We start from the raw sequence: 25,901 nt of genomic DNA, 5'->3' as shown, positions 1-25,901 counted from the left end.
TATCAAGGGGACATGCCCTGTGACGTCCTCCACCCGCGGTTCGTGTTCGAATCCCACGGTGCAGCGGATGGTGTTCCCCGGTCCATGATATCAAGATCGGAGATCCTGGATCTTGTTGGGAGCCTAATTAGCTGTCAATTATAGATGGGGGAAGAGGTGGTTGTACAGAACATGTACAGTAGATGGACTCAATGCAAGGAGTACTTAGAAGACCCACGCCATACATAACAGTGGCAGGGATTCACTCGATAGTACGGAGTATATAGCCATGATATTTGAACTATATAATACCAAGCTACAGTAAGTTATCTGAAGAGTAACCACACTTTTTGGAAGCATCGTGGGGGATGTGGGCCTTTCAGGCACCAAGTTATCAGCCTTGATCGAGTCTACGGTACACTGTATGGCATGTTACCAACACTGGAAACCCAAACAAATCAAGTCACAATCAATTACATCACAATGTACATGTATACAACAACAGTATGTCCAACTTAACGTTATTGTAAGCAAACAGGCTGACATCACTGGAGGTACCTGCAGATACCTTGTCACGGGGTTAACTTAGGCAGACTGCCAAGTACCCACAGGTACCACGCGTATACTCAGCCTCACCACCAAGAGGGGCACAGCCTTTCCTCAACGTCATTAACCCGTGGGACCACCTGAGCAAGGGCTGACTTCCTTTTACTTTTCAACTCTCCAACAATCATGGGTGTAAGTTTCTACATACACTGATCTGGCCCATCTGAACCTATCTGAACCCATCTGACCCATCACTTTAGTTTGCACAGAAGATCGCTGCAAGTCAGAAGAATCAAATGCCGGGCACATACGGCGGCGCACCTCCTTCGGGGTACACGGGAGGACCTCCTTCAGCACTGCAGCCTGGAAATGCAAGTATCGAGGATCCGACGTCATGAACATCACTAACCCCACGTAGAGTCAATACCAGGCATATCCAGGCTCCCCTCCCCCTCAAGGCTCGGTAAGCAACTTTTTCTAGTGTTTTTTTTTTGGTTTTGTTTTGTTTTCTTCCCTTCTTCACGCATCCTCTGGATCGACCTCAAACCCACCATGTCGGGATACAACCAAGGATATGCGCCATATGGCTCACACCAACAATTTCAGTCTCAAAATTCGTCTTCGCCAGTGCCTGGATCCTACTCGAGAGCTCCTCCACAGCCCACCTCACCCTACCCCGCACAATCTCAAGGGTACGGGCGCCCACCTCCACCTCCACCGCAAGGCCAGCCCTATGCCTCCTCCGGTTCGCCTCATCCGGGACAGCCCTATGGACACCCGGGACAAACTGGATCGCCCTACCCGGGACAACAAGCACCCGCGCAACCCCAGTATCCTGGACAACCCCAGTATCCCGGACAGCAACAATACCCTGGACAACAACAATACCCTGGACAACAACAATACCCTGGACAACAACAATACCCTGGACAACAACAATACTCTGGACAACAGCCCGCTTATGTACAGTGGAACCCCAGTACCCTATGACCACATGTTTTGTTTCGTGCTTGATGTGGCTTGCAATCATCATTTAAATGCTGCACTTGTTATAGAACCACGCTGACCAAAGTAGGGACAGGCACCACCCTATCCGTCACAGGGAGCTCCGTCGGGACCTCCTCAGGGAGCCCCGTACCCCGGAGGTCAAGGACGCCCTGGTCCATCACCTGGACCACCCAGCGGACCACCTCCCGGCCAGTATGGTCCTCCCGGAGGTGGCCCTGGCGGCCCTTCATCCTCAGCTCCACCGGCCACGCAACAGCAGATCGCAGCATACAAACAGCTCTTAATTAGCTGCATCCAAGAGAAGAATCTCCAACCTTTCTACCCACCGGAACGCCTGGACCGACTTGTTCAGTCACTTGCCGCTCAGGCACCCGGCAAGCTCGCCCGGTTGATCCACGAATGGGCCGTCCCTATGGAGGTTGCTACCGATGTCATGAAGCTAGCGCTCTTTGATGTTATCCTCTACGTGGATGACAGTGGTTCCATTGAATTCGAAGAGAAGGGACTCCGAAAGGACCAGCTGAGACAGATCCTCGGTATCGTTGCTACTGCAGCCTCGACTTTTGATGAGGATGGTATCTCCGTTCGCTTCATGAACTCCCCAGAGCAGGGAGATGGAATCCGTGATGCGGAGGATGTTAACCGCCTCGTGTCTCGCGTACGCTTCTCCGGACTCACTCCCCTGGGAACCAGCTTGAAGAGTAAAGTCATTGATCCCATGGTTGTGGGACCAGCCCGTGCCAACCGTCTTGAAAAGCCTGTACTTGTCATCACTATCACTGACGGACAACCTGCCGGCGAGCCTCACGGTACTGTGGGCGATGTCATTCGTCACGCTGTCGATGAAACTTCGCGCACCCGTTACGGTCAAGGCGCCGTGTCTTTCCAGTTTTCGCAGGTGGGCACAGATACACGGGCTCGTGACTTCTTGTCTTCCCTCGATGAGGACCCCCACATTGGCCACTTGATCGACTGCACATCCAGTAAGTCCCACCCAGTGTCCACGGTGGACCTAGCTAACGTGTTGTTCTAGACTTCGAGGTCGAGCAGGATGAGATGTCCCGTGCTAACCCACCAGTCCACTTGACCCGTGAACTCTGGGTATGCTTTTTTACCATGCCGTTACTACCAAAGTACCATGACTGACTGTTCTATAGTGTGCCAAGCTAATGCTCGGTGCCATCGATTCCTCCTATGACACCAAGGACGAGCAAGACAACGAACGTCGTGGGCCCCCACCTGCACCGGCAGGTCAATACGGAGGATACAACCAGCCTCCTCAAGGTCAAGGTCCACCCACTTCGTTCAACCCACCACCAGGTGCGCCTCCAGGTTACAACCCCCAAGCTGGACCCGGATACCCACAGGCACCCCAGCAGGCCCCCCAACAGCCCCAGTACCAGGCGTCCCGCAGTGCGTATGGGCAGCAACAGCAATATGGTTATCCACCCCAACAGGGATCTGGATATCCGCCATACGGCCAACCGCCACGCTATTAGTGACACATGACGTCATAGGGCGTTTTCTTTTGCCATGCGGCTTTGAAAGATCGGCGATGATATTCGATGATATTCAATGATATTCAATGAACGGTTATCCTCCACAACTGACGTTTGTAAACCCAATATATGGAAATTTTATTCGTACCAAACTCTTCCTCAAGGGGTATTAATTTCCCAGAATCGCCCCCGCCAAGGCTACCATGAAGAACAAGTTGCGAGGAAGGGCCACGGGTTCGGGGGTTTCCTACGAGGCCTGAGCACAATATGTGGTGTGTGGCTTTGGTGTATGTGCGTTTCTGGACGTTGGGTGTAAGATTAACGTTGGTTCAAGGCTACCACATAAGCTCACTTGTCAGTTTCAGACTTTGACGCACTCGGAGTGGAATGTGAGGTGGCCAATAGCGGCCACAACCAAGTATAAAACTGGGTTCAGCCCAGTTCGCCCCATGGATGCAGACAAATAGCCACTTAAGGCCCTGACGGCTATTCTTAAACCGTTGCGTGGAGGGGGGCTGTGCCTAATGCCAGGGCTATCGGTTGCATCCCTACACGCGTTGTCCAGACTTTCGCTCTCCACCGAACCAGAAAGGGTCTCATGCGGAGTTTGTTTTAGATTTTATTAGATTTTCCTAGATTTAACAAACTCGCCTGCAAACTCCAATTTTTTATCGTTTCTGCCTATCAAATCTTATACACCATGGCACTCTTCTAGACCTGCTGCCACTAGACCGTTTTGGGTATACTACCGGATTCGTGTTGCCCCCAAGGCTCTTGGTCTTCCACTCTACACACTCTTTCTTATTCTACCACTCTTGGACACTCTTGAACACTCGTTGATTAAACCCTTTATTGTTCCTTGCGTCGGAGCATCTCTCGTTTGAGCTCGATCCTCGCAACAGAAAACCCTCGTTTGCTTTGCGACAGGGGAAAACACGCCATACCCTGCCAGAGAGAAGGATGATTGACAGCGTGACTGGACTCAGTTCGACCGATTACTCCAGCTACAATTATATCTAAGCAAAAGGAAGCACGAGAAGGAATCAACAGGACCAGAAAACGAAAAATTCAAGTGATCGACCGGGTCTGTCCCGCGCAGGCATAGCGAGGAATTCCAGCCTGGCGCCATGTCCCACCACGACGAGCCCGCCGACAACGAGGGCCTCCGACCGGAGCAGAACACCCAGACCAGCGATGTGCTCCGTCGCCCTTCGATCGTTTCGGCACGAACACTCTCCGACTCAGGACGTCGCATCTCCTCACAACATGTCCGGTTCTCAACAGATGTCGACCGCCCCTCGGCTGAGGAACAACGACAGAGCAACTGGGACCGTCGTCCCAATTCCCGCGGCTTGATTGTCGACACGGCGCTGGCGCCTCCGTCTGCTCAGCCCGCTGGCCGCTCGCCCACTTCGCCGCTTTCGCCTAATACCCAGACCGCAAATGCGAACGCAAATGCAAATGCTACCCTCTCTCCGACCTCCCCACAGGGTCCTGAGCCCGCCGGTCGGTCTCGATCGCGAAACCGTGGTTATTCGCTGCGTCGCACTATTTTTAATAAAACTATTCACTCGAGTACGGAACCGGACGACCTTGCCCTGGCTGAGCTGGGCGAGGCCAAGGAACCTCCTGTGGAGGTGGCCTCAGCTCCAGCTCAGGCTGTTGACGGGATTGTATCCGATGAAAAAAATGCGCTAAGCTTCGCACCAACGACGACGCTGGATTCGCAGCATAAGGAGGAGGTTTCGACATATGTCTCTTCTGAGCCCTCAGAGAAGGGCTTCAAGAGCTTTTCTATGCCTGTGGCGCATCAGAGTTGGGTCGCGAGAAAGAGTGCTGTTGAGTCGCGTGTTCAGGAAGTTTTGACTACTGTTCAGAAATTCATTTTGCGTATCAAGGATGTCCCACCCACGAAGGATGGTCGCCATCTTGACTTGAACCCTTTGGAAATTGATACTATGATTGACGAGCGCACCAACAAGCCTTACATTGGTAATTCGATTCGCTCTAGTCGGTACAATCTTTGGAGTTTCTTTCCTCGTCAGCTGTTTGCTCAGTTTACCAAGGTGGCAAATTTCTACTTCCTGGTAGTTGCGATCCTGCAGATGATCCCTGGTCTGAGTACGACTGGAACATACACCACCATTGTCCCGCTTCTGATTTTCGTTTGTATCTCGATGGGCAAGGAAGGATTCGATGACTGGCGTCGGTATCGACTCGACAAAGAGGAGAATAACCGGGACGCTTTCGTGCTCCGTCCGAACCATGGCACGATCGCGGATGGTGCTTCGATCACGAGCAATGCTCAAGACTGGGCATTGATCAAGTGGAAGGATATCCGTGTTGGCGATGTTATCAAACTTGAGCGTGATCAGCCGATTCCTGCTGATATTGCTCTCCTCCATGCCAGTGGACCCAATGGCGTGGCCTACATCGAAACCATGGCTCTTGACGGAGAGACGAATCTGAAGAACAAACAGCCATGCCAGCCCGTGTCGAAGCTGTGCTCGACAGTCGAAGATATCACCAGCAATTCGTTGCATTTCGTCGTTGAGGACCCAAACTTGGATCTCTATAAGTTCGATGGACACGTCACTGTCAATGGCCAAGAGAAGCTACCATTGACTAACAACGAAATCGTCTACCGGGGCAGTATCATTCGGAACACTGATCGCGCCCTCGGCATGGTAATCTACACTGGTGAAGAGTGCAAGATTCGCATGAACGCCAATAAGAACCCGCGTATCAAGAAGCCTGCGCTCCAGGACAAGGTCAACCGTGTTGTCATGCTGATTGTGTTTTTGGTTGTCATTCTGGCTGTTGTCTGCACGGTTGCCTACAAATACTGGTCGCAAGACGTGGAAAGCAAATCTTGGTATCTGATCGACGCCCGCGTCGAGTACGGCCCCATTTTCACCTCGTTCCTCATTATGTTCAACACCATGATTCCCATCTCGCTGTACGTCAGTATGGAAATCGTCAAAGTTGCGCAGATGCTCCTTTTGAACGACATCGACATGTACGACCCTGAAACCAATACACCTCTCGAAGCCCGCACTTCCACTATCAACGAAGAACTCGGTCAAGTCAGCTACATTTTCTCTGACAAGACTGGTACCCTGACAAACAATTCGATGCGTTTCCGTAAGATGAGTGTTGCCGGTACCGCCTGGTTGCACGATACCGATCTTCAAGAGGAAGCCGCCCGCGAAGGAGACCAGACCAAGTTGATACACAAGAAGCGAACCGCCAAAGGAAAGAAGGCCATGGGCCGCAAGTCCAACGTTTCAGAGATGCACATGGGGCCCCGCCCATCGAATGTATCTGGCGCTCTTGATGCGATCCGCCAACCTGGTCGTTCCGCTACTACTCACCGCACCGAGGAAATGATTGAATATATCCAACGCAAGCCATACACGATCTTCGCCCGCAAAGCTAAGCTTTTCATCCTGTCCATGGCCCTGTGCCACACTTGCATTCCTGAGAAAGACGAGCATGGTGTCACCACTTTCCAGGCTTCCTCGCCGGACGAGTTAGCCCTTGTCCTCGCTGCTCAGGAAATGGGATATCTTGTGATGAACCGCCAGTCAAAAACGATTACTCTCCGGACTCAACCCAACGGCCCCGATGAAGCAACCAGTGACGAGGTTTACGAGATTTTAGACGTGATCGAGTTCTCCAGTGCACGAAAACGCATGTCCGTCGTCGTCCGCATGCCCGATCGCCGCATCTGTCTGTTCTGCAAAGGAGCCGATACGACCCTTATGCGTCTATTGAAGCAAGCCACACTTGCACAGGAGAAAGCGAATGAGATTGAGCGCCGTGCTAGTCGCCGCAAGGCCGCCGAGGCGACGCAAGTCATTCGACGCAACAGTGAACACCATAGTAGGAAAAACAGCGGTGTCCGCAGCAGCATGACGCGGCCCAGTTTCACGCGTCGACGCTCATCTATCACGGGCCAGAACGGTTCTACTCTTCGGGCTAGTATTGATGTCTGGCTTAAGGATCGAGAGACCGATGGTGGAATCTTGAACAAGGAGGCTGATAGCGAGTACTACAGCCCTCGGCCTTCGGCTCAGTTGAGTCGGCACTCTGCTGCGATTTCTGATTCGGGAAGTTCTACCAATGGCGAAGATGAAGAGGATCTCGTTGAGGAGGCTCTTGTTGTTGACGAGACTGCCATTTTCGAGCGCTGTTTCCAGCATTTGAATGACTTTGCCACTGATGGCCTGCGGACTCTTCTATATGGTCATCGTTTCTTGGATGAAACGACTTACACGAATTGGAAGACTGCCTACAATGAGGCTTCCACCAGTATCGTCGATCGCCAGGAAAAGATTGAACAGGTTGGCGAGCAAATTGAGCAGAACCTTGAACTCACTGGCGCTACTGCCATTGAGGATAAACTCCAAAAGGGTGTCCCTGAGGCCATTGATAAGCTGCGACGAGCTAATATCAAGATGTGGATGTTGACTGGTGACAAGCGCGAGACCGCCATCAATGTTGGCCACTCGTGTCGTCTTGTGAAGGAGTACTCTACTCTCACCATTTTGGATCAAGAGATTGGTGATGTGGAACAGAGCATCATCGATCTCATTGGAGAGATTACTCGTGGCCGCGTGGCCCACTCTGTTGTGGTGGTGGATGGCCAGACGCTGTCCTCCATCGAAATGAATGAGCCTATTCGCGAGCTTTTCTTCCAATTGGCTGTCAAGGTTGACTCGGTGATTTGCTGCCGAGCCAGCCCCAAGCAGAAGGCCTTCCTGGTGAAACAGATTCGGAAGCATCTCAACGACGCGATCACTCTTGCTATCGGTGATGGTGCCAACGACATTGCCATGATCCAGGAAGCGCATGTCGGCATCGGAATCACTGGAAAGGAAGGGTTGCAGGCAGCTCGTATTTCGGATTATTCGATTGCGCAGTTCCGCTTCCTTCTCAAGCTACTTCTGGTACACGGCCGCTGGAACTACATGCGTGCTTGCAAGTACACACTCGGCACCTTCTGGAAGGAAATGTTGTTCTACCTCACTCAGGCGTTGTACCAGCGCTGGAACGGCTACACCGGTACAAGTTTGTACGAGCCGTGGAGTCTGAGCATGTTCAACACACTTTTCACCTCACTGGCAGTTATCTTCCTCGGCATCTTCACCAAAGACCTTTCAGCATCAACTCTGCTCGCCGTGCCGGAACTCTACACCAAGGGTCAAAGACACGGCGGATTCAATATCTGGATCTACCTAGGATGGTCATTCATGGCAACCTGCGAAGCAGTCATAATTTTCTTTACGATGTACGGCCTCTTCGCCATGGCTAGCGTGAACCCAAGTGACAACGACATCTTCACATTGGGCCTGATTACCTTCTCCGCCTGCATCGTGGTGATCAACCTCAAACTCCAAGCCCTGGAAGTCCACAACAAAACCTACCTCTCCCTAATCGTGATCATAATCTCCGTTGGCGGCTGGTTCCTATGGGACATAATCCTTGACCAACAATACACAATGTCCTCCGGCAAAGGCGTCTACTATGTACCTCACAACTTCCTCCAACACGCCGGCCACAACCTTCTTTTCTGGACAGTCCTCCTTCTTACTGTGACAGCCGTCCTTCTCTTCGAATTCGCCGTCAGCACCCTGCGCGCCCTCTTCTTCCCCACAGACGTCGACCTCTTCCAGGAATACGAACAAGATCTCGACATCCGCAAGCGCTTCGAAGAAGCTGCCGCCTCGGAACTCCAGCAGGGCTGGAATCGCGGCACAAAGAAATCTTCTTTCGAGATTGCACGCGAGAACGCCGATGCCGAAGCCCTGGAGCGTGAGCGCGAATGCCATGTTGCGGAATTGCTGGCTAGACCGCGTGTCATGACAGATTCCAAACCTGCGACCCAGGAGCTTGAAATGGATGGGTACACCAGTGCTAGTGCCTCTGCCAGCCAGAACGGCAGTGTACCTAGTCGCACCGCTCCTATCGCCCAAGACACCCAGAGTACTCCTGGACAGGCGCCCGGCACTGCTTCCACCACTGACAGTACCAATCGTCGTCGCTCAATCGAAATCCAGGACCTTTTCAGCAAGGGTTTCGGAACCGTTCGGAAGGGCCAACTCAAGTGATCGGGGCTGTTCCTTCTTTGATTTATACATGTATACCCGTGTGGCTGTTTTCCCTTGTCGCTTGTTCGTTTGACTTTCCATCTGAAAATATTCATTTCCTCATAGCGTTTGCATTTGCGTTGCTTCCCTCCGTGACCTGCACAAATCCATTCATCCCCATGCTTACCGTTCCCTTCCCTCCTCCGATCCCTCTCTCACTCCCTTCACCATAAAAAAAGGGCCTCAACGCCGAACGGCGTTGGGTTTGCATGTTGCATGTGTGGCTTTTTGTTTCGGGTTCAGTCTTCGGCTTCGGTCTTTCCTTGTATATCTGTTTGCTTCTGCACAGTCGTTGACAAACTAAGATACCCATACCCCGAGTCTGGTTGGTAGTGGCCTTTTTATTTATACTCTTTTGAGATTGTCTTGTTGCACACGTGAGACATTCGTTCTTGGCTTGACTTTACGTATATAGCTTTATCGAGATCTTGACTTTTAATTTATATTATTGACGGTTGTCTGTTGGCTTTCGTATCTTGAATAATTCTTAGGATTTAACATGGCATGCAACTTAACAAGCTAAGCACCTCACTGTCGAATATTTGGCTGCGTTGGGGCAGCGTCAGCAGCACCCAGTAAGTCATCAACTGTTTCATAGGGTATAATGCTGTCAAAAACAAAACTTGATATGCAGAACAAATAAAGGAAAGTAACATAAGGTAGAACCTAGTTGGATAGTCAGTGAATTGAGGAAGAGGTCAAGATAAGCTCATCCAGAAAAGGAAACAACCCACCAACGCATGCTTCACCCACGCAGAAACCCCAGCAATGAGCCACGAAGACAATGACCCACACATCAACATAGTCCCCAAGAATAAGCCTTATAGGTAAGCCCCATGGGCACAAAAATAAACAATGAACCACCACGGTGCCACTTCCAGCTCCTTCAAGACCAAGCCCCGAAACCGAAACGGGGTTAATTGCGCATAATCTGTAACAAATACCAGAACAATACGTGTATCTGGGGGAGCAAATACCCACAGCCCTTGTAGCATGGAATGGATCCGATAGAGTGTCGGCTCGAAGAGAAAGATACAGTAGACAGTGGATGTGGAGGCTGTTTCGGCTCAAGGGGGCGAATACTGTGCATACAGTACAACCATCGATGCATGGAAGTACTTTGCTTCGTGCATTGCATGGCCCTAACCCTTTCCTGTGCATTTGCATTAGTCTGATTAACTTGTTTACTCAGATTACTGTATTATAGACAAGGTCTGGTGGCGGACGTGGGTACAGCTGAGGACCCGAAGCCCCGGATACAGTACAGTTTGCACATTTGTGTGTAAGAATGCAGTAGGATATTTTATTATTGCTTTCTACAGTTGGGTAGGGGTAATGGAGCCAATTACCCTACTCGTCTTCATTACGATCCAAACTTGTTAATGCTTACTACCGAGCAGGTGTTGAAATATAACAAATAGATGCCAATGTCAGAATGGTTCAAACGAACCAGGCTTCACACTGTGGGAGCTGTCGAGAAAGAAGTCATTTATATACAACCATATATTCTAACCATTGCACAGCTTCTGGGTATAGTCTTAGTCTCAGTATGAATCCCAATACTAGCCAGTTAAGTCTAATATAAAACCAATCATCAGTACCGAACCCCCCAAAAGAACCTAAAACACGTGAAACAACATACATCTCATATCAAGATACCAATCAAGAGAAAAGCAAAGCCAATATCATTACAGCAGTCCAATGACAACATCACCATAAATCTTAGCGTCGAGGTCAAGACGGACCTTGGCATGCAGGTTGAGGTGAATCTTGATCTGCAAGCTGCTCTTGTCATCCTTGCCGGGTGTACCGGGAGTCACACCAGGCATTTCCATGCCAAGGTTGGAAGCGGCACCATTGGCAGTGTCGGTAGCGGTGTTGAGGGGGTTGTTGTCGGCGTCACGCTCCTGGCGGCCGCCCTTGGGGGGCGAGGAGAGGGCGCCGAGAGTGTTGTCGAGGACGGGGCTGTGTGGGAGCGAGGGGAAGTCAGTCTCACTTAAGCCCAAGGGAGGAGTATCGGGTGGTAATTGAATGGTTTCTGGTGGCTGATGGTGGCTTGGGGATTCGATCGGGGGTGGTGGTTGAAGGTTCTTGGGCTTCTTGGACTTTTTTGTAGCCTTGTTTGCCATTGTGGGGGGTGGGTTTGATGATGGAAGGAGAGTTTGGGTGTTATGGAAGGCGATTGTATGGGAAGAGGATCCTTGGGTGTAGTATGGCATGGGGGAACTGGGTTGAAGTATACCTGGACATTGTGGTTTTAAGGGACGGGGCTTAGGGTTGATGTGAGGTAGGATGTTGAGCGGAGAAGAGGACAGGGGACTGGAAGATATACTCTCAGTCGCCGCATGAGACAGTAAAAAATATATAGGCCGCTGGAGTTGTGAAAGATCTGTTCATTCGATAGAGCAATCTATCTAGGGTCCACATTGTTGTATGATACAATCTTGACTGGATGGGCTAACAGCAAGATCTACATATCTCTTCACGTTCATCTGAAATTCGTGCAAGGAAAAGATGCATCGATTTGTTTAGTTGCAGAAAGTATGATGCAATTCATGGAGTAAAGTGGACTCGTTCGTTCCTAGTGCCATCCACTCCCCATAGCGCTAAGGAGAGCTGAGGGTACAGCTTTCAGCTCGGTATTTAGCTGTTACATGTATGTCCGCACATCTTTCCCATACGCACACTCACGCTCATTTGAAATTTTGGCATCGGTCTCAAAACCATCCACAATGGTTCTCGGAGTAGCCATGATGGCGACAATGCTGCCAACCATGATTGGGTTAAACGAAGCTACCCAGGGTACACGCCAACAGGAAGAGAACCGCAAGACTTCACATCGCAAGCAACGATGTCACTTGGTGGCTACATGTTCTCTTAGCCAGGGCACCGAAAGCCAGCGTGCACAAGTCCAGAATGCCCGCGTGTATGTGGGCCGAGACGGGAAAGTAAGTATCGTCACGCATATGAAACAAAGAAAAAAGAAAGAAAAAAGAAATTCTAACCAATGTTTTCTCTTAGCTCTATATCTCCAAAAAGCCCAGCTCCGCCCTGTCTCCCTTCAATGGTGGCTTTTATACCCACCCCGATTTCCCGCCAGATAATACTTCCGGCGTGGTAACCATTACTGGGGAAGAGACCCCCACCCTGCGATGGGTATTCTTGGATGCTAACACGCATGAGATGCGCTGGGGAGGGCGTCCCGACAGTGAAGGCCACGTATCTGGGCCCTTTGACTGGACAGCAGACGAGCTATGCATGACGCTAGAGGGATGGGAAGGGTGGCTGGCGATTCGGCTGCCTGAGGATGACACGCGGGATCAAGCGGAGACAGACCTGGAGATCGGCGATGGCGGCGAGATTTGGCGCTTGTATTTTGACCAGCATGATAATGGAGCCGATCTTCCGCCCGGGTCCCAAGGGCTAGAAATCCGCCTTAAGCGAGTGATGGCGGAGTCATGAATGTAATAGTACACTTGGATTTCATGTATTTACGATCAATCTGATGCGGGGAACAATGACAGGCAAGTTAGGGTTTGGGAACACGCGGGTTGTATACTTCGGATACTGTCCTCTTTCAGACACTCGCACTTGCAGCACTCTGCATGAAATTTGTGATAACTCGGCCAATTTGACCATAAATGCATTATTAGCGCCTGTACCAGTTCGATCACGCTAGGAAACACCGGACGAACAGTGGATCTCACTCGAGCCAATTGTCAGTCCCGGCCAATCGCTGCCGCTTCTCCACTAAATCTGAGCTCTACAACAGTATCATTTGAGACTTGTATGTGAGTTGCCCCATTCGATGCTATTTGGTTGGTGATTGTGAATATGCTATGTTTCCAGCGTACTGGTCTGCTGAGTTTACTACAGCAAAGGTCAAATAATAATTTCCCCCCAGGCTTGCAACTCGGCAATATTGGCTTCTTCTGGACGAGGATACGGGCTTACTGTTAAGTTTTTGGATAAACAGCCATAACTCCGGCCCCCAGCTGTCAAACTGCTATCTTCGTGTTGTGGCGTAGCTAGACCTCCCCACTTCCGGCAGATCCAAACCCATTCGGCCCAAAATGGCGTCCAATGAGGTTTGCCCCTGAGAAAGCGAGCTGAGTACGGTATGCAAAACCACCCAAATTTGGGCCTGAACCGCTTTCGGAGAATCATGATTGTTTTGCAGCAGAATCTCGCCAGGAATTTGCGGAGAAAAAGCCCACCTAAAGTGTAAAACTGTTATATTGTTCTTTCGTACTATTGTGATTAGAGTGTTTGGAAGTGCTAACCAATGGCTTCCAGGATATGTGTGTGGGTGTATGCGCAAGCCACAACCACGGCTGCTCCGGACAGCACGAGCTCTGAGGTGGTTCGCATTAACCTTGCGGTCCAGGTCTCGGCATTGATTGCCTATTGGACATAATTCAACTATTCACATGCACTATGCTTTTGACATGGGGAGGGGGTGTTCAACATCATATGCATTCTTTGTTGATTGAGCAGGCGTTTACTCACGATTAGAGTCAAAATTTATCGAAGAACAAGGCCGGAAAACTACTGAAGAAACTTTTGAGATAACAAGATCGGCCTATGTATCTCGTGTAGGTAAACCTGCGTGCCGACCGAGTCTGACAATTTAATACATGCTTTTGAGGTCTCACTGCAGTTTCATCCCATGTAAGGCGGTTGCTTTGATGCCACGCACGCCCATTCTGTTCAACTCCTGAATGGCTTTCCATTTTATGCACGGATGTACCTAGAACGACACTTCAACGGCCAAACCTACCGAATGTATTGTTCAATCACAGCAAATCGGGGTATGCCGAGCTCATTATCCCCTCCAAAACCTACGCCTCGATAGTCTCGACGCCTCTATGTGATGGTCTGCCAACTTCCGAGTACTAAAGCGTCATCTGATGGTGTGCAGTCGGTGAAACCGGCGCTATCCTGGTCCGTATCATGGTCGTTACCATGATTTTCCTGATTCGCTGCCCTTCCCTATCCATGCTTGGTGGCTTTCTGTGCATACCTAATTCAGAAGCCCGGCAATGCAGCCCCTTCTTTTCTCAGCCGGTGTTGCCATTTTGTCTGATTTTCATTGCTGCTCCCCTGCTGAGCGGCTAGGCTGGTGATTGACAGGGGATAAATGTGCCATATCTACTTATATGGGTTGAGAACCCGGGGATATTTGTTTGCCAGGAAACAGCTTTCTTCTATTTTCAACAGCATCTGTGCTGTTTCTATATCAACTCTCCTTTCATATTTTTGCTATATTGATCTTATGCTACCTTTGTCTAATTACGATAGCAGATAGCGTTACTTAACGGAAAAGCTCCACGCAAATATTTTCTACCATACCACAAAATTGAGAAAAGCGCATATCAGTAAGTTATGCTGTTCCAAGGAGATGTTTGGATATACACTGACTATCTCAACCCGCATAGCAAACTTCTAAAAGCCTCAACATGGCCGCCCAGGTTGAGAGTGCTCCCATTCCAGTTGCAGCCCCTGCCAATGGCAATGGCATAGCTGCATTGATGAAGGCTCCATTCATCCCAATCAAGAATGGAACAGTCACTGCCACCCCCATTACCGAACCACAATCAAACCGTCTTGGTGTCTTGCGCGAATTGAACTATCGCATGACATCTCGAGTCTTTTCCAAGTTGGATGTCGAAGCTCGTTCCATATTGGAGAGTGTAAAGTCGGCCGATGAGGTCTTCGACAGCATTGCCATTGAGCGTCTACGTTACATGCCTCGAGATGGTAGCCAGCTGGATCGTGTGTTCAAGTGGACCGCCTATCTCATTGCTCAATTGGATCAACTCTCCAAGGAGATCCAGCCCTTTGCTCTGTATTCCGAGGACTCTGTCCAGTCTATGTGGGGTTCTTGTTTAGTCTTGCTTTCGGTATGTTGTAACGTCTGTCCCAAGGCGAAACGTAAGACTGATATACTATAGCTTGGTCCTGATCAAATCGACCTTCTTTCCTATGTTTTCGGCGCTTTCCACAACTTGGCGCAAGATGTTTCCCGCCTGACAGCTCAATGGCGCTCTCAGGAATCAGTCACTGATGCCCAGAGTGAGGTGGTTGCTGCTTATTCCGATCTCGTTGAGCTCATTTGCAATGTGAGCGTACACTATTACCGCAAGGCACATAATTTCTCTCGGACTGTCGATGTTTCGGACTTCCATGCTCGTTTCTCGCACCACATTCATTCCTTCCAGTCCCACCGTGCTTCCCTCATTGAAGTCTTGTGGACCAGCAGCTCAGCTACCTTGGAGTTTACCACAAACCCAGTAGTCAAAGTTCGGGAGATTCGAGAGTTCCTTTCTTTCCACGACTGTGCTGTCCCTGCAATCCTGTCTGCTCGCCAGCCTCGTGCAGCCGAGTATACTTGCGAGTGGTTTGAGAGCCAATTGACTCTTCAACAGGCTCGCCGTCCTGGCTTGACTGTCATAAATGGTGGAATCGGTACTGGAAAAACCGTTCTTTCTCAGTGGATTGTGGATAAGCTGCACTCCTCTCCGGATGGCGATGATACCGATGTAGTCCTGTACAGAGTCTACGATGACATCAGCGAGACTGCTACTAGCATCAATGTCATTAAGGGCTTGCTGCTTCAGCTTTTGGATCGTCGGGTCGGAGACGCTGCCTTCCTTGAGGCTCTTGACCGAGCCATCCACATTGCACGTTCCAGTACCTCAATCAAGGACATCGAAGAGTCTCTTTGGAATGCCGCTCTTGTTGCTTCAAAAGGCCTCCACGAGGTTTTGATTATTATCGATGGTCTGAGTGAGCTTTCGAGTCCTGCAGACTCTGTTCCTCGAGTATTGAGTCACCTTTCTCGTCTCACTTCGCATAGGCCTGGTGTTCGAGCTGTTGTGCTGTCACGGCCCCTCCGTTGCTCGCTTCCTCAAGGAACGCATAACTTTACTATCGAGCCAGCTCATGTACTTGGTGATATCAAGACCGTCATTTCGACTGATCTGGAGTCTACCAGTCCTTTCAATGTCCTCAAACGCGATGACCGGGAAAAGCTCCTTGAGACTATTGTCCAAAAGTCCCATGGATCCTTTATTTGGGCGGCATTGGTAGTGTCCAATCTCACGAGGCTGCGAACACTGCCCGATATTTTGTCGGCTGTGCAGTCCACCCCCGCGTCTTTGAGCGAGGTACTCAACAAGCTATTGACCACCATCAATATCCAAGATTCAGACACTCGCTCTCTGCTGGCTTGGACTCTGGCAGCTCATCGGCCCTTCCGTGTCAGCGAGGTTCACGCCTTGTTTGAAACTGATATCAAGCGCATGGAGCCTGTACACCATATCGGTGACACCACTAAAGATATCCTCAACGCTATTGGGAACTTTGTGACTGTTTATGACGGTTTCGTATATTTCCGTCATCCCGCTTTGCGCCAATACTTGATCACCGTGGCTAGCGCTGTTACCGACTTTACAAACAAGGGCGGCTTTCCCTTCCACTTGAAGGAAGCTCACTACGATCTCGTCACTCGCTGTCTGGCATATGTAAAGTTCCATGTCCAAGATGACTTGGAAGTGTCTTCTGTCACTATCAGCACGTCAACTCAGAACCACTTCTTCGATCGCTATGAGCTACTGGAGTACACTGCACGTTACTGGCCTTCTCATTTCACATCGTCCCCCATGGTAGAAGGCAAGGATACCTTCAAGCTTACTGCCACTTTCAAGCAATGCCTGCCTGACTCGATTTTGTTGGCTCTACTTGAGACTAGCACCCATCAGACCCAATTATCCTTGCATACCGCGGAGCAATACTTGTCTCTGTCGGTCAAGCTCCGCCGCTTGCTTTTCAAGGATGTTTCTCAATCCTTGCTGCAGAGCCTTGTACTCCACGGACGGTTGGCCTACACCCTTGGTCTTCAGGCCAGTGTGGACTATCTATACGAGGCTTGGGTTCTCAGCGAGAAACTTCTTGGCTCACAGAGTAGTGTAGTCAAGGCTACTGCTGAGCTGTTCATGCAATCCGTGATCAAAATTGATATCAAGGAGACCACCGTTATCAAGAAGAAGGAGGCTATCCTTCGCTACTTGATTGAGCGCACCAAAGAAGAGCGAGGCGTGTCTCACGATCTCACGGTCAAGTACACCAGGTCCCTAGTTCAGCTCTACATTGATGTTAAGAACATTGAAGCAGCTACCACCATTTGCAAGGAGCTATATGAGCTGAGCGTAACCCGCTATGGTCGCTTCTCTTCCGAAACACAGGAGACCACCGAAATCTTCTTTGAGCAGCTGCAATTTTTCGGCAAGTCGGAATTTGTTTCTGAAGTCATGCAGACCCGCCATGAGTACAACATTCAACATTTGGAGGTTACTGATGAGCGTCGAATTACATCTACCCTTTCCAGTGTGGAAGTCTTTGAGCAGCGTGGTGAGATCACTCGTGCTGAGTCTAGTCTCTTTGAGCTCTGGCAGAGTATATATGGCGTGGAGCAAACATCTGAATCGGTGATCAAGCAGCAGGTCGATGTGACTTTGAAATATTCTGAGTTCCTCACCAAGCACGGCCGCAAGGATGAAGCTGAGACCATTGTCAGCGGCATGTGGGTGTCTCTGCAACAACAATCTTCTCGCTTTGAGAGCCTCAGCTCCACCATTGAGAAGTTTACTTCCCATATCAAGACACAGAAATGGTACTCTCTGGCCGAGTTCGCTCTCTCCTCTCTTTGGAGTCAATACAAATCCGAAAAGCGTACTAGCAGCTCTTCAACTGTTTCTGTCGCCTCGGCTTTGAGCGAAATTGTCCAGGAGTCTATTACTACGACTCGCTCCAGTACATCTTCAAGTTCGTCCTCTTCCACTACCGTCCAGACCCATCAGCAGTTCGAGCTCTTGCGTGAGGTTTTTGAGACTGCCTCTCAGTCAACTTCGGTCTCCAAGAAGTCTATTACCGCTACCGTCCAAATGGCAGAGACCATTGCCGAATCTTACGTTCAGCAAGGAAAGTATGAGAAGGCCATTGAGATACATCAGCGCTCGATGCAAAAGTTATGGACAGGTATTGAAAGCAAGACTTCCGTTATCAAGCTCACCGCTGAGACCACCCGCGTGGCTCGACAAGCCATAAGCCTTGCCCAAGTCTACTTCAAGAACTTGCAAATTGAGAAGGCCTCCATGGTATATGAAAATACGTTTAAGTCTGTTATCTCATCGGTCTCTGTCAAAGATGAGCTATTTGCTACTGTTACCAAAGATGTCATCTCCTTCTACGAGTCTACCTACCAGTTCTCCAAGGTCACATCCATGTACCAGGCAGTCTATAACGTGCTGTCAACTCAAATTGGTAACACAGATCAGCGGACTATCCAAGCCCTCTACAGCTGGGGTGACCGAGCTATCAAGTATCACCAAGAGGCAGAGGCGGAGAAAGCATACTACGAGATCTACGTTGCTTTCGGCAAGAAGGATACTCTCAATGTCCACTCCATTCGCGCAGCTCGCGCTTTATGCACTATCTACGAAAGTAGCAAGCGCTGGAAGGAGGCCCAGCAAGTGTATGAGATTCTGTGGAAGACCGTCACTCTCCAAGGCCAAGAGTTGTCCATCGAAAGTGAGGAGATTGAGACGATCTACTCTCGCTATTCATCCTTGTTGGAGACACACGTTAAGGCAGATGTGACCGTAATCCACAGTTTGGCAACTAGCTACCGCGAGACCTGCTTGAAGATCTACGGCGAGTCCCATGTCTCCACCTACAAGGCCACCATGAGACTGGCCGAGATTAGCCATTCCAGCGAGAAGTACCACAAGGAGTCCCTTTCACTGTATGAGTACGCTCTCAAGATGAGCTCAAAGTTCTCTTCTACTGTCGACACTCGCGAGGTTTCCGAGTCGAGTACAACTACTACTACCTCGACTGTCAGTATCATCAAGCAGCGGCTTGCTCAGCTGTACTCAAGCAGCACTGAGACTGTTTCCAAGGCTGTCTCACTCTACCAAGAAGATTATCATTCTTCTGTCAAGCAAGAGGGTTACGCATCGCAGACCAGTCTCACTGCCCTTGAACATCTTGTGACTTCATACCACAAGCAAAATACCAAGACTTCGACCACCGAGGCCGTGAAGACTCTGACAACTGCCACTACTTCTATCTTTGAGCAGGAAATTGACTCTCAGCGCATGTACAAATCTTCCCAGACCATTGCACAGATGTACAAGTCTGTCGGACACCAAGAAGCCGCATGGACCCTGCTGCAAACCCTTCGGTCTCGTCTAATCCGTGAAACAACCAGCATTGAGAAGACGACTATTTCTCGAAAGGTTGCAGTCTTCATCGTCGCTTTTGAAGAATCACTCTTCCAGAAGCGCACATACACCGCGATCATGGCCGAACTCGTATCCGAGATCAACTTGTACGAATCATTCTACACTTCCCGCAAAGAGAAAGGATTCATGTCTATCTTCATCAGCGGTGTCCGCCTGCTGAACTTCCAGCGCACTCGCAATGCCACAGAAGAGCTCCAAAAGACCGACATCGAGCTGTTCCGCTTGTTCACTGAGCATTTCTCTGTTAAGACGCAGTCGAGCAAAGTCAGCATCCAAGCTTTCTATCAGATTGCTATTGCGGAGATCACTAAGCGCGAATATGGGACTCACATAATTTCCAAGACTGTCCGTGCTGTACACCATGAGATTGAGCAGGGCCACTTCCAGGAAGCTTATGAGCTTTCTAGCATCCTGCACAAGTTTATCCAGCAGATCGATGGTTTCAGCACTCACAGTAACACCAAAGACGGTATTTTGCTTGCCAAGTACCTCCTCGGTCACGGTGTCAAGAAATCCCCGGACGCTAAGCTGGTCAAGGCTATGCATGAGCTTTCACGTGTTGTACTTCAGGATATTCTGATCGTTTACCGCGACACCAGTGTCCGCTTCACTGATTTGGATGTGAGCGAGGTCAACGAGATTGCCATTCTCCTAGGCGAACACAGAAACTTCGAGGACCTAGAGGTAAGCTATTCTTCATCATAACTGATTTCAACGGTAACTAACACTACGCAGTACGTTCTCAACGACCTCTGGTCTTCCCGTATCGTCCAAAAGACCTGGTCATCGGATACAATAATCTCCATCGGAAGACGCCTCGTCGAAGCCCGCTTCTCCTGCGGCCGCAAGGAACAAGCCATCCGTCTCTGCGCAGACTTGTGCTACAACATTGGCCGAGTATGGGGCCAATTCGACCGCATCACCCTAGAGCTCACAGCCCTGCTTTCAGAACTATATACAGAGACAGGCAACTACTCCGGCGCAATGGCAGTGCACGAGACAGCTCTGCGTCAAGTATCACACACGCAGACAGACGTGACATCAGCCGAGATGGGCGCATTCGCTGTCCAGCATGCTGAGCTTTTGAAGCGTGCTTACCAACGGAACGGAGGCTGGGCCAAACAGTCTGGTGTTTACACTGATCTTCTCGGCAAGGTCAATGAGCAGTTGAAAGCTGAGAAGACTTGGTCGAAGTCTTCCCTGGAGAGTGTTGACAAGTGGCAGCCTAAGGGTGCTGATAGTCTGGGGTTATGGCAGCCTCCTACTACATATGGTTTCCTTACTTCTGGGAAGATCAATAAGCATCAGAATCAGCTACGGAAGATTAGTACTGGCAAGGTGATGACTTTGAGTCAGATGGCTACTTGAAAGATGGCTAAAGTGCTGAATTGCTGCATATTGTATTATGATTTATTGAGCTTTGTTTTGTTTTTGCGATTAATGTTCAATATTTGACCTTGGCCTTTCAACTGTAATCTAGCGTGAGCTTGATAATTTCTCTGGAACTCTCTATGCCTTGTTTCTGGCACCGACAGACTTTCAGGTTGATAAAATATGTTTATTCATCATCTAACGTTATATCGATCTTTATAACCGATCAACAGCCCTTTAATAAGATTGCCCGACATCGTTTGCATGCAATAGAATAGGCGGACATATGATATCAAGCATGACAGTAGCCTTATGTTGCTCTATCGAAACGTTAAATTTTTATCTCTGACCCCTAGGAAACCAGTAGGTTTGGCTCAAGCCAATCTAGCATACATCCAAAATCGCCGAGTATAAATCGCGTCACGTGGCATCTTCCCTTCTTAACATCACCGAGCTCCTGTCCTGTTCTACTTCACTCATATCTCACAAACAATCAAAACATTAGCTTCAGAAAACTTGAATATGCCGTTGAGAGGTTTGTGAGATCCTGATCCGAACGAACCCGATTTAACAGTCCCAGGCCCAGCCTGTATAACATGTCGTGAAAAGTGTCGCAAATGTGACCGCACACAACCTACCTGTCAGCGATGCATCTCCAAGGGTCTTGAATGCAAAGGATATCCGGAGAGATTTCGTTTTGCGGGGTTGGCCACGCGTGGAAAGTGGAAAGGTCGGGCAGTTCCTACCGTGGGCCACAGCGTGCCCCGAACCGAACTCGCCAATGATTCTCCAAGAGATGTAGAACCCAACACCAGCAAAAGATCTTCCACAACAATAGCCAATCCAGATCGTGAAAAGTCCCATGTGGTTGCTGATTATCCTCTGTCACATCGAGGACGAGCTGTGGAGCTGGATGATCTATTAATGCTAGAACGGACGGGGCTTTTATTATCGCATTGTGGGTTAAATTTGGCTTCGTCTTATTGAAATGTTGCTGATTGGAGCGTGCTCAGATGATCGGGAGATTTGTCCGCACCAGATTGCGCTATCAGATGACAAGGCAGACAATCCCTACCGACTCTATATCTTACCGCTTGCATATGAACAAATTGGTCTTCTATATGCTGTACTCGGACTGACGGCATGTCATATTGGAATTAAGGAAGATGATGCTTACCTACGAGACACATTGGCAGTCGAATATCAAGCAAGAGCTATTCGTTGCCTTGGTGAAACCATCCAGAACGGTATTTCTGGGGAGCTAGGGGAGAATGAACGTGATGGAATATTTGCCACCATACAGATTCTACTACTGCAAGATGTAAGTTGTCTTACTTCTCTCTCTCTTATATGAGTTTGAACTGATAGTCAACTCAAATGAAGATATTCGAAACAGGAATTTCTACTCATGGCATTCACATTACGGGTGCTTTATCAATTTGCAACCAACTTCGCTTATCCGATATCTTGAGCGAGGGCCATGAACGAACTATATTTTTTCTAGGTAATCTAGCATGGCAAGTCCTCACTTCAGCCCCCATTCCACCTGAATTCTAACATAGGAGATAGGCTGGACATAATCAGATCCCTTGCAGACCCACGAAAGCTGTGTTTCTCTCCCGCCCTCCGGGAAACAATAGCCAATCGAAGTGATTTAAAATTTGAACAAGTCAATGGGTGTCCACGCGAACTCTTCCTTATAATAGGAAGTGTTCTGGAATTTGCAAAAGCCTATGAATCAGGCCATATGGACACAAGGCAATACGAGCGACTTCTCAATGCCGCCCGGTATGACCTTCACGCATGGCAGCTATCATCTGGTGTATATCCAGACGACCATTCACGCTGGCCGGCAGTCGCTGAAGCGTTTCGACACGCTTGTATACTACATACATCCCGCTTGCTTGACGTGTACCAGCCAGCCGAGGCAACAATAATACAAATATCTGTGACGGCTGTCTTGGATGCTATTTCAGAGATTCCTCCGAACTGTCACCTTATCGAATTGCTTGTCATGCCGCTATTTATGGCCGGGACTGATGCTTTATCCTCCTATGCCCGTCATTATGTCCTCTTGCGATATGAACATATCAAGGCTAGAGCAGGCTTTGGTCATCCAGCTCCGATATCACTACTCCAGTCTGTATGGGATGGGCGCGGGAGACAATCGAAGGATGATGATCGCAATGTCCCTTGGATGTCATTCGTAAGTATTTTGATCTATTTGGATATTTCCTCGTCGCTGACTTCTTTAGACTCGTACGGAATCAGAGCGCCAGCATGATTATTTAATTATTTGATTTTATTTATGATACTTGAAGCTGTGATAATAAACTGTGGTTTTAAAAATCACATGTTTGTTCTTTCAAATGAGGAACGGAATCAAATTTTATTCACTCAAAGCAAGATCCATTCCAAAAGATAGTTCAATGTCAATCTTTCGATGTCCCCTCACATTCAAATTTTATTCCTCCAAATCTTCTTTCATGAATACCTGCACCTCATAAATAGCTTGCATTGACTTTAGCCTTCTCACGGATCAAAAACCGGTCGAAAGTTCCAAGTGGAAGGCCCCACGCCTTCACCTTCTCCAAATCCACAAAAGAAGACATATCGCGCATCATGAGCTGTCCTGCAATGAATGGATTAACACCTCTCTGCTTATCGATCTCTTCATCAGACATGAAGACTGCCTTGAAATCCCTTCCGGTCGCTCTTTCCAAGGCTCGCATTATCGCCTCCACCCCCATGAATTCCGACGCGATCTCAACCTCCTGTTGATGGGACTCGATGGGATCAAGAATTGCCGCAGCAGCAAAATTGCCGATATCATTGGGATCAACCATAGGCAGCAGTGTATCAGGCGCGAGAGCTGTGGTGAACACCCCGTGCTCCGCCAACCCGGGATACATCTGGTTCATTGGGAACAAGAAGTTGGTCATGAAGTTGCCTGGTCGGAGGATAGTCCAGGTATCAAAGCCTGCTCTTCGAACTTCGGCTTCGATGTCTTGTTTGTTGAGCATCATTTTGCTGATTATGCCGTTGGGATCCCAGTATTTGTTGCGCGAGGGATTGCCTGCGGACACGCCGCTGGTGTAGATGACTTGCTTGATGCCGGACTCTTTTGCTATCTTAAGGAGTCGACGGGCTTGCTCGAGGCTTGTGTTGAGGTCTGTCAGGGCAGGCATCAGGTTGAGGAAGAGGCTGGTGCAGTGGGTCATGTTCTGTCTGACGGATTCTTCGTTGTCGAAATCGCCCTCGGTAATTGCCACACCGAGACTTTGAAGGCGTTGAGCATTGGTCGAACTGAGTGATCTGGTCACTGCGTGGACTTTGACGTTGTGTTTGAGTAGATGATCGATGAGGGCACCTCCTTGGGTGCCAGTTGCACCACAGACGAAAACGGTAGGAGATGACATTTTGGGTGAATCTGCGAGGAGCGAAGTATGAATAGTTGTAGAATATCTATCATTCCAGCAGAAATTGCATGCCTTATAAACCATTCCAGTGGCTATCATTCACTCGACCGAATCTATAGATGGCGGAACTCCACTAAGTCCGCCGCTAACCCTAACCCCGAGCGCCTTTTGATTGGTGCGCCACAGCCTCATTTGACTAGCGTGCGGAATTCCGCTGGCTGAGACCCATTGGAACATTCCTTCAGCGACTTTTCTCCCAACTATCAGTTTCACGGATTTAACAATGCCGCAAAGTACAGAGATCAAAGCTCCTCCGCGGCGCAAATCTTGCGAGGCATGCAAATCAGCCAAACGGCGCTGCGACTTGGCATATCCAGCATGCTCGCGGTGCATGCAAAGAAATATCCAATGCATGTACCCTGGCAGACTGCCCCAAGCTTGTTCCGAAACAATGGATACCACCCCCATCATTGATAGATATAAGACGTCTGACGGTGGTATGGCTCCATGCCCCCCTGATGCCGATCTCATGGCGGCAATCGACATGGTTCTCCATCCGGTTGTGGTCCATTCGCCATTCCGCTATATCACTATCCTTCCTCCAGACCAACGCGGGGATTTATATGAAACTTCTGCGCCATCAAATGGACATGAACTGGTCATGCCACATACAAGCCCACCGAAGCCCCTCTCTGGCATCTTCGCTAGTCGCATTCAATTTGCCGTTGATGTACTCAAGGATATTCCCAGAATGATGGTTGTTGATACACAAACACCATGGTGTCATCGCCAGCTCTATAAGAATAACATGCCAAAAGAAATGCAAGGTGGGTGCAAAGGGTACAGATTAGATGTTGACGGTATATCTGACAGCATTATAGATGCGTTCACCTGCTGTTCTCTCTACATGACTAAGAATGAGATCAACGCTCCAGTACTAATATCAATATTCGATTCGCGTATTAATGACCTCTTATCATCACCACCACCTACAACGCCTCTAGAGCTTCTCGCTCGAATCCACGCCCTTGTTCTATATCTTATCATGCGACTATTCGACGGAAATACAAGATCAAAGCCATCATCACAATGCCTATTCGACGTACTAGAAGTTTCAGTTCAGTCCCTTCTAAGCTGCATCCAATTACCGCACCCATCAGAGCCCCTGGAATTACTGCCTATATCTATGGACCCGGTGATGAATTTCTGGGATTCATGGATCTTCCAGGAGTCAGCGCGGCGCACCGTGATGATGGTGTTCTATTTTGTGTCTATACATAATTTTGTGCAAGGAAGACCGGCCCCGGTCTGTGATGGGAAGCTAGGACTTGATCTTGCGTGGTATCAATCTGCACATCTTTGGAATGCCCAGAGCGCGTTTGATTTTGCTGTTGCTTGGACGGAGAACCTGCATTTCATCGTTTATAATGCGGACTTTTCTGGTTTACTACAGGATGCAAAGCCAGATGATGTCGATCTGTTTGGGAGGATGCTACTTGTTACGAAATTTGGCATTGATGAGACTAAAGCTTGGTTTTATGCACGAGGTGGTACGCTGTGAGAACGGATCTATGGGTTTCCAGTGTCCTATGTACAAACTTCCAATCGACTTCTAGGAAA

General features: G+C 49.3%; 8 protein-coding genes across 8 annotated transcripts; 6 read left to right on the top strand and 2 right to left on the bottom strand.

The window, feature by feature from the left end:
* Positions 1 to 711: 711 nt before the first annotated feature.
* On the top strand, positions 712 to 3,032 carry rfeF (uncharacterized protein; the record flags this gene model as incomplete). The annotated part of the gene is made up of 7 exons (XM_057123543.1): positions 712 to 717; positions 786 to 916; positions 946 to 988; positions 1,154 to 1,573; positions 1,601 to 2,516; positions 2,567 to 2,634; positions 2,691 to 3,032. 7 exons carry the CDS (start codon positions 712 to 714, stop codon positions 3,030 to 3,032), a joined length of 1,926 nt encoding a protein of 641 aa, XP_056989276.1.
* Positions 3,033 to 4,159: 1,127 nt separating this feature from the next.
* On the top strand, positions 4,160 to 9,145 carry N7511_001117 (aminophospholipid-translocating P4-type ATPase DNF3; the record flags this gene model as incomplete). Its single annotated transcript, XM_057123542.1, has 1 exon — positions 4,160 to 9,145. One exon carries the CDS (start codon positions 4,160 to 4,162, stop codon positions 9,143 to 9,145), a length of 4,986 nt encoding a protein of 1,661 aa, XP_056989275.1.
* A 1,727-nt stretch (positions 9,146 to 10,872) lies between these two features.
* N7511_001116 (uncharacterized protein) lies at positions 10,873 to 11,313 on the bottom strand (the record flags this gene model as incomplete). The annotated part of the gene is made up of 1 exon (XM_057123541.1): positions 10,873 to 11,313. One exon carries the CDS (start codon positions 11,311 to 11,313, stop codon positions 10,873 to 10,875), a length of 441 nt encoding a protein of 146 aa, XP_056989274.1.
* Positions 11,314 to 11,916: 603 nt separating this feature from the next.
* Positions 11,917 to 12,646, top strand: N7511_001115 (uncharacterized protein; the record flags this gene model as incomplete). The annotated part of the gene is made up of 2 exons (XM_057123540.1): positions 11,917 to 12,132; positions 12,206 to 12,646. 2 exons carry the CDS (start codon positions 11,917 to 11,919, stop codon positions 12,644 to 12,646), a joined length of 657 nt encoding a protein of 218 aa, XP_056989273.1.
* A 1,997-nt stretch (positions 12,647 to 14,643) lies between these two features.
* Positions 14,644 to 20,859, top strand: N7511_001114 (tetratricopeptide repeat protein; the record flags this gene model as incomplete). The annotated part of the gene is made up of 3 exons (XM_057123539.1): positions 14,644 to 15,087; positions 15,139 to 20,175; positions 20,227 to 20,859. 3 exons carry the CDS (start codon positions 14,644 to 14,646, stop codon positions 20,857 to 20,859), a joined length of 6,114 nt encoding a protein of 2,037 aa, XP_056989272.1.
* Positions 20,860 to 21,384: 525 nt separating this feature from the next.
* On the top strand, positions 21,385 to 23,162 carry N7511_001113 (Zn(II)2Cys6 transcription factor; the record flags this gene model as incomplete). The annotated part of the gene is made up of 5 exons (XM_057123538.1): positions 21,385 to 21,397; positions 21,437 to 21,820; positions 21,876 to 22,183; positions 22,376 to 23,068; positions 23,118 to 23,162. 5 exons carry the CDS (start codon positions 21,385 to 21,387, stop codon positions 23,160 to 23,162), a joined length of 1,443 nt encoding a protein of 480 aa, XP_056989271.1.
* Positions 23,163 to 23,363: 201 nt separating this feature from the next.
* N7511_001112 (NmrA/HSCARG family protein) lies at positions 23,364 to 24,281 on the bottom strand (the record flags this gene model as incomplete). Its single annotated transcript, XM_057123537.1, has 1 exon — positions 23,364 to 24,281. The coding sequence occupies one exon, from the start codon at positions 24,279 to 24,281 to the stop codon at positions 23,364 to 23,366; it is 918 nt and encodes a 305-aa protein (XP_056989270.1).
* Positions 24,282 to 24,732: 451 nt separating this feature from the next.
* N7511_001111 (uncharacterized protein) lies at positions 24,733 to 25,842 on the top strand (the record flags this gene model as incomplete). The annotated part of the gene is made up of 1 exon (XM_057123536.1): positions 24,733 to 25,842. One exon carries the CDS (start codon positions 24,733 to 24,735, stop codon positions 25,840 to 25,842), a length of 1,110 nt encoding a protein of 369 aa, XP_056989269.1.
* Positions 25,843 to 25,901: the final 59 nt, after the last annotated feature.

Source organism: Penicillium nucicola (genome assembly GCF_028828085.1).
Source record: "Penicillium nucicola strain IBT 29836 chromosome Unknown utg000001l, whole genome shotgun sequence".
Lineage (NCBI taxonomy): Eukaryota > Fungi > Ascomycota > Eurotiomycetes > Eurotiales > Aspergillaceae > Penicillium > Penicillium nucicola.
The sequence above is the reverse complement of the archived record's forward strand: the minus strand, read 5'-3'. Positions and strand labels throughout refer to the sequence as shown.